Here is an 8,048-nt window from a genome sequence, read left to right on the forward strand (position 1 = left end):
ACAAAACACTCTTTGTGGGTTTGCCACCCTCAGCAGACCGTCTTGCCATTTTAAAAACTATCACAAAAGTAAGTAAAGGAAGAGGTACATTTTTGGGGATGTTTCTCTCCTTACCTGCAGTTACAATAGGTAGGAATTCAGGATGGCTGATTGCTATCTTTTCTGTAGCTGTTCATATTTGCCAGGCTTCTGTCTCAGAGGAAAGTGCGCTGCTGTGATCACTGAAGACATTGCCCCTCCTCATTTTTATTTCCACAAAATATGAGTAAACTGAGGGAAATTGAAAGTTAAATTCTGAACTACTGCAGTTGAGATATCACTGTAGTGGTGTTTTAAGTCATTTAAAACTGTGTTGCTTGCCTCTGGAGTGTAAGTCACTAAGAACATTACCAGATGTGTACTGTTGCATGCCTGGATTGTGCTGTGTGTTAGAAATCTGAGACTGATCTGATTGTTGTCATTTCTGGCATCTCTTACAAGCTGAAGGGGAATAGACTCCAAAGTCAGGTTGGGTTTTAGTGAGTGAATCAGTGAGATCTGTTGGGTCAGAAGGGCTGGTTCTCAGTGAAGAGCAGGTTACTGCTTATTCTCAGCCAGCTGGGCTCAGTATAATGCTCCCTTCCCAGCCTGTTCACATCTGCACTCAGCATCTGTGCAGATCAGCACTCAGTGCTGCCCAAGTGTATGCTGTGTTTAATCAGCCTGGGGGAAGACTGCTGTGATGGTTTTGTTGGCAGCGAGGGTTGGCTTTTGCTTTGACTGTAACAAGTTGTTCAGACTTCCTGAGCTATTTGCCTTTAGCCTTCTCAGTCTCGAAGTGTGCTTCCTCCCCTCACTTCTCAGCAAAAATGGTGGTTCTCTGCAGCACCAGCCCAGGACTTGGCTCCTTTCCTTAGGTCAGAGGCCAGGCCACTTTGCTATAACTGGGATGCCCATGGACCTTGAGTGTGCCAGGAATAACCATGTCTCTCTGTTGTTTAGAATGGCACCAAACCTCCCCTGGATGAAGATGTAAGTTTGGAAGCAATTGCTGGTGATCTTCGCTGTGATTGCTATTCGTAAGTATTTAAATCTCAAGCCAGTTCACCCTACAGGGAATAGTTCTCCATCTGCCCCAGATTGTTGGGAGGCTGACAAAGGGGTCCCACAAAGCTGATGTGGAGACTGGCTGGGCTGTACTTCTCCCATGGAATTCCGGAAAACAGAGACTCCTGTCGTGTTGTCCCCAGACACTCAAACTTCCCTAATAACCACCTCTCTGTCCTTCACAAATTGTCCTTGAGAATGTTTGAGCAGGTATTTCATGCCACATTTTCCAGGCCTCTAAATGCATTTTCCCAGCCCCTGTCACACAGCCTGCAGTAACAGTGCGAGCAGGAAATGTGATGTTTCTGCCACATCACTGGTTTGTGATGGTTGTAGTCATTGGATTTCATTGGTTTGTGATGGTTGTAGTCATTGGATTTTTTCCCTGTATATCTTAAAGTGTTTTTTAACATTTCCAGTTTTGGGAACTGGGATGGTGGAAATGGTCATTGTGTGTTGGCTGGTGAGGGGTGCATGGAACCATCCTTCTCTTCCCTGGAACAGATCCTTAATTGGGAATCTAACCTATGTCCTTCATATTGCCACCAGATAAAAGTCCAAAAGGAGCTCTCACCAAAGAGGAACTGGGAACCTCGGGAGACACAGTGGTCCAGAGTAGGTTCTTAACTCATTGATGTAGGAAAAGAATTTCAGGACCTGTCAGTATAAGTCATAGGTAGTTTTATTGAGCAGAGTTAGAAAACAAGTGAAAGCATGCAGGTGACTTGAGCTTTAGGCAAAGTTATTATGGAAAGGATAAGTCTGGCTCTTAATGAAAGAACAAGACCAGCTTTGCAGATTAGCAAATGATGATTAGGTGATGTCTGGCTGATCATCATCTCAGTCTTGGTTTTGCAGGATACCTCCAAGAAACAGTTCAGTCTCACCAAGGTGCTTATTTCTGCTTGTAGCACTCTTGGCTTTGTGGAGGCTTTGAGGGAATGGAAGGTGACTAGATTTACAGCAATGACAGGAGACTTTTAAGTTCCTGGCTGCCTCAGAAGAAAACACAAATTATGCCTTGATGAGCAAGTTAAGGGCCCAAGAGTTTGTCCTCTGTCCCTATGGTGGTCATTCTATGTGTCAAATGATCGGACTACTTTGGAAGAAAAAGATTCAAGAGTAATTTAGAGCTTTTGGTGCTCATATATCACAAGATTCCCAGGGAGTTACAGACATTGTGTAGAACTTAACCTGGGCATGTCTTGTGGATTTTCCCAGTAGGGTATCCATGTATGCAGCTCTAGGGCTGAAGGTTAAAGTTCATGATGCACATTTTGGCTTTTAGTGCCACTGTCATCACCCTTTGAGAGACACGGTACTATCACAGCATTCAGCTCCCTGTTTTTATTCTATAGATGTTAGATTTTCAGGCTGTGTCTACCCTGTAGCCCTTGACTGGTTACTCATGGCTTGCCTGGGCCACATCAAGTGGAAGGGTACATAGATGTATAATTAATGAATAACACAGTCATGTACAGCCTGTGGGCCGCAAATTGAACAAAGTTATGTAGCATATTTTTTCTGAAGTATTACAGCCCTCTCAACCAATAGAAGCAGACGATTTGGTTAGTGAAGCTCTGTGCATCATTATTTTATATGATGTATGGGTTCATTATGTCATAAACATGTTCTGTGACTGGACATGACCTCCTCATAGGGCCATGCTGAGTCTCCATGCTGTCACATGGAATAATCTCAGAAACAGGACTTCTCCACTCAGCTTCAGCTTGAACACAATGCATGAAGCCCTGGGCTTTTATTTTCTGCTATTCAACTTGCAGCCACAGTTGACAATGTACTGTATAATTATATACATGTGAATGTGTTACTCAGCTCTTTAACTTTTATTTGTGAAGCATTGCAAGAAATAATGTGTGAATTTCTACTCATTGTATGTTTTATATTAACCTTAGTTGCTTTAGCTCTGAGGAAGAAAATGTTCGTTTTTTTATTGCACTGCTTCTTCTGTAAATCCCTTACATCTAAAGGTTAGAAGCATTTTAAGTGAAACCTAAAAGCTTGAGTGCTGGTGGTGCATGCATATGATCCTTCTACTCTGGGAGGCTGAGGCAGAGAGATTGTAAGTTTAAACACATAGCAAGATGGCAGTGGATATAACTTAGTGTGATGGGCCAGGGTTAAATCCCCAGTACTGCAAAGAAAAAAAAGAAGAGTGTCTTAGTCACTTTGCTCATTGCGGGGACACAGTATCAAGACACTCACAACTTAAAGAAAGAAAGATTTATTTTGGCTCATAGTTCAGAAGTTCCAGTCTATATTTAGCCAGCTCAAACAGAAGGGCCTGGGCAGAGAAAAGTCACTCATCATGGCAGCCGGGAAGCGGAGCAAGAGCAGAGAATCTGGAGATAGAAGTGCCTTTCCAGGTCATACCTGCCTCCCTGACAGGGCCCACCTCCTCACAGCCACTCAACTATAGGAAGTACCCCAAGGTCCTCTTCTAAGTCGAGCCTATAAACTATAATAAAATAGAAAAGACAAAAAGAAAAAAAAAAAACTAGCTTCTTTTCAGTGTGTATCCTTATCAAGTTTCCCCACCTGTTGGTGGGTCTTTTTCCTGATTGTGTCACATGGACAGTAGAAAATTGCTGCCTGGTTTCTTTCTGGCCTTTGCAGTTATCTAATAATAACACTTCTTTTATTACAGGGGTGCAGACCTCTCTGCTTTGGTACGAGAAGCTTCTCTGTGTGCCCTAAGACAGGAAATGGCAAGAGAAAAGTGTGGAAATGGAAAAGGTATAATTCTTTCCAGAATCTCACCTGAATACTTAAAACCACTGTTGCCCCTGGGAATGTTTTTTGGCATCCTTTTTCAGTGATAAGGAAGGTGCCATTTTCCCCACCCTTAGAAACTGCTCTGTGGTATGGTAAAACCTCTCAATTATAGGAATAGCAAACCTATTCAGCACTTCCCTAATAAACAGCATTGTATCTCATCATCATCTAGAAGTGATCAGGTAGAGACAGTTCATGAGTTTGGTCTGCTTACCAGTCTAAAAACCCTCTTTTATAAGGTGATATTTACTTGTCTATTAAAATACAACCTAAATTGGAGAGATTAGAAGTACGTGACACAAGAGAAGTGAATGTCGCAAAAACTTTCCATATATTGAGACTTTTCCCTTCACAATAGAAAATTGATGGGGGTGTTTCTCAGTGTTTACCCTGAGCACTCTGGTGGAGTGCTTGTGATGGGCCTGGGCTCAGTTTCCGGCACTGTAAAATGAAATAAGCAAGAAAACTCCAAGCTGTGTTTTCGACTGTGTGATGATTGGGGCCATTGCAACAGCTTTGCACCACACTTCGTATTTGGCAGTGTCTTTTTTGGGTGCTTGTGGGGGACACAGGCTCACTTGTGCCTGCATTCCTGCTACATCATGTGCTAAAGCCCCTCCCCTCTGCTGGGACCCTGTGATGGTTGTCCCTCCTGTTACAGGTTATAGTTGTTGGCAGAGCTGCACAGTTCTTATCTTTCTAAAGACCACTGTGCTCTACACCTGTGCATTGCTGTGGACTTCAGTCTGTTGGTTTTTCATTCAACAGATTTCTAAAGGAAATCCTATTTTGTGTCTGTATCAGTTTTCCCTTTTTGGCTTGGGCTGCCAAGAATCTTAGAGTTCAGTTTTGTTTACACTTACATCAGCATATGCTTACATTTGTACACATACATGTATTCATTTTTTCCTGTGTTTTTTGTTGGTTAGTTTTGTGATTCAGTTATCTCAGCATCTTTTGCTGTATATGAAATGAGTTCTAGAGTCAGGAAAGATATAAATAAGCAAAATTATAATTTTTTGAAAAATTTAAAAATCAGGTATACTACCTGAGGGCTAAATTTTGTCATTCTCTTCATATATTTAGCTTTGAAAAATTAACAGGCCCTGTGCATGTATTGGTGCTGCCACTAATAATTGTGTTTGGAGGATGTCCTTGCTTTGTTGTAGTTTTCATTTCTAGCTATCTGTTCTTTATGCTAAATAAAACCAAAGTCAGTAATGCCATCCAATTTTTATTTGAAACATTCAGCAACACACTTTATATTTAGACAAATTTACTGTGGTAATGTCTGTGTGAAAAGTTTAAGTTAAGTTAAAGTTCTCATCACATTAGTTACCATATGAACATCCTCTAAACCATGTTTAAGTTAGCAACTTTCTCTTACTAAAGAATTATAATCCCTAATACAGTATTGTGATATTTTATGTTTGTATAAAACAAATCACGGTATTATAACTCCCTAAAATCTAAATACTGTGAATCTTAATGTGCTCTTAAATATGTACTATGGAAAACTGTTGTATTCTCAGTTAAATTTATTTGAATTGTACTAACAACTCTGGTTCTTTTTCATAAATATCATTCTTGAATTAAATAGTACAGAGAGGATCAACCAAAGTATTACCTACTTAGGAATGATAAAGTACCTTTGATTGGTACTGTATTATAAGCAAAATATTAACCAGTTTCATTATTATGATGAAGAAGAGCCAGTCCTGTCCCTGATCTCCGTGTTCTCTGGAAGCCTTGATGTTTTCCAAGAAAAACTAACATATAACTCAGTTAATAGAACCTACTGTGATATATGTGAATTTGCTCTGCAGGTGAGCTCAAGATTAGTCATGCACACTTTGAAGAAGCTTTTAAGAAAGTGAAACCATCTATATCAGTAAAGGTAAGAAAAACTCCTATTTCTAGAAGAAAAGGCATTGAAGTGATACCATTAGGTAGGAACTCATGAATTGTGAAATTATGTTATTGGTCATGCCTTCTATATACCATTTCCACTTTCCAAAATTTCATGTTTCCTTTTGACCTGGAACAAAGCAAAATGGTGGTGACCTTTATGAATGTGTTCTTGGCAGATTTTTATTTTGACTGGAAAACAATTCTTACTAGCTTCTCAAACCAGAACTTAATGAGAGAGGACAACAGTGAATTTCCAGTCTCATAATTTTTTTTTTTTTTTTTTTTTTTTTTTTTTTTTTTTACCGGGGATTGAACTCAGGTCCTTGCGCTTGCAAGACAGGCCACCAAACTGCTGAGCTAAATCCCCGTCCCCTCCAGTCTCATAATTTTTAATCAGTTTTCGTTGAAGTATTATTTGAGTTACTGTGTCTTTTTATCTTCTTGGAGCTGAAGTATACCCAGACTAAGCTGTAAAGTACATACTTACATTTCAGGGAAGTAAAAATATTTTCATGTTAAGGTAGGAAAAGAATGAACAGTCAGTCTGACTTCTTACCCAAAATGCCAGGTTTTACCTGTTTCTTAACTCTACTCAGGAGTTGTATTTGTGGTGGGTTTAAAGGGGTTGCTGTTAATTGGAATTAGGTTATTTGTGGCGCTCCTGAAGACAGGCAGCAGGGAACACCCAGTCCTGAGAAATGCCTGAATTCGATATTATTGTGATAAGTTTCATCACTTGAGATTGTACTATTTCCAGAATATGTCTTAGCCTGAGAACGTGTTCACTGACAATATAGTAAGATGTCCCTTAAATTGTGGGCCATTTATTACCTCAGGTTCAGCAGTTTTCGTGACTCTGGATTGAAAACTCTGAGCCGGAGTCCACAACTGTTGGGTGGAATGAGTGCTATTTCCAGCACTCAGTGTCCATGTGTTCTGAGAGTTGACCATCCTGTCACTTTGACCTAAGTAAATAGCTAGCCAGGGACCAGGGCGAGTGAGCTGTCTGTGGGCCCTTGGCCTTTCTTGCTGCTGCAGAGTCACAGTGAGTCCCCCCCCCCCCCGGAGCTCTTTCAGCACCATTGGAGAAACATCAGTCTCCCTTCCCCTCTCGGGCATTTCAGCGTACATCTGTGAACAATATGTAGTCTCACTAATTGAAATCAGAAAGTCTTGGAGTTAAATTTGTTTCCCTTGTCATTAATCAAAAAGGGTCTGGTGCTAAAGTGTCCTCCCAGGGCCGGTATTTAGTTCAGTGGCACTGTGCCTGCCTCATAAGCGCAAGGTCCTGAGTTCTATCCCCAGTATGGGGGAAAACAAACAAACAAACAAAAAACTAAAGTGTCGTCCCAGAGAAATACTGTTTGAAACTTTCTTTTTCACTGGAATTATTTCTAACCCCTCCCTGAATTTCGGGTTTTTAAAAATCTTAGGACATTGGTGTAGCTCCACGTTTTCCCCTCTCATCCTGAGCTTACTTTTCACATTGAAGTTGAGCTTATGTATGACAGTGCCCAATCTTACGTGTACCATTCCTTGAGCTGTGACCAGGGTCACCAGCACTGCATTCAAGGTGCAGAATGTTTCCATCTCTGCAGAATTGTGTGTCCTTCATAGTGTCTTCTTACCAAATCCTTCTTCATGTAACCATAAATCTGATTTCCATGGTTGTACTTTTAATTTAGCTTGCTGTAGAGCATCTGGTGTACTGGTTTGTATCTGGCTTCCTTTGCTCAGATAGTGTCCCTGAGCTTGTTCTCTGTGGCCTGTTTAGTAGTTTTGTCTTCCTAAGCAATACAATGTTGTCTGTGTATACTGTGGGTTTCTTTTCCTGTCACCAGTGGTGGACAATTGGACTGTTTCTAGAGTTTTATGAATAGACCTACCAGGACCTATCTCACACACATGGGCACATATTTGTATAAACATATATTTTAATTGCTCCCAAGTAAGTATCAAGGTTGAGTAATTGCTGGGTTGTATAGTACATGTATATTCAGTCTATGGGAATCCTGTAACCTGCTTCCAAAGGGGCTGGTCCACTTGTATCTTAGCAGAACTCCTGCTGCTCTACTTTGTCAGCAAAACTTGCATATATTCGTTGCCTTTAGTTACATTTTCCTGGATGTGAAATAGTATTTAGTATATCTCTTAGTTTAAATATGCATTTTTCTGATGACTAAATATGTGGAGCATATTTCTGTTTATTGGTTGTATGTATATCTTTTGTATCTTTTTTTTTTTTTTTTTTGTTT

General features: G+C 40.4%; 1 protein-coding gene across 5 annotated transcripts in view; it reads left to right on the forward strand.

Annotated features, from left to right (window-relative positions):
• Window positions 1–8,048, forward strand: part of Nvl (nuclear VCP like) — a 62,082-nt gene that overhangs the window by 45,600 nt on the left and 8,434 nt on the right. For all 5 annotated transcript variants that reach the window (XM_010642448.3, XM_010642450.2, XM_010642449.3 and 2 more), the window contains 4 exons: window positions 1–68; window positions 982–1,058; window positions 3,755–3,843; window positions 5,709–5,779. The exon at window positions 1–68 is cut by the window's left edge and continues 39 nt beyond it. In XM_010642448.3, coding sequence (XP_010640750.1) covers window positions 1–68; window positions 982–1,058; window positions 3,755–3,843; window positions 5,709–5,779 — 305 coding nt within the window. The remainder of the gene's footprint in view (window positions 69–981; window positions 1,059–3,754; window positions 3,844–5,708; window positions 5,780–8,048) is intronic.

Source organism: Fukomys damarensis, unplaced genomic scaffold (assembly GCF_012274545.1).
Source record: "Fukomys damarensis isolate Sample0158 unplaced genomic scaffold, DMR_v1.0_HiC HiC_scaffold_11, whole genome shotgun sequence".
In the NCBI taxonomy this organism is placed as follows: Eukaryota; Metazoa; Chordata; class Mammalia; order Rodentia; family Bathyergidae; genus Fukomys; species Fukomys damarensis.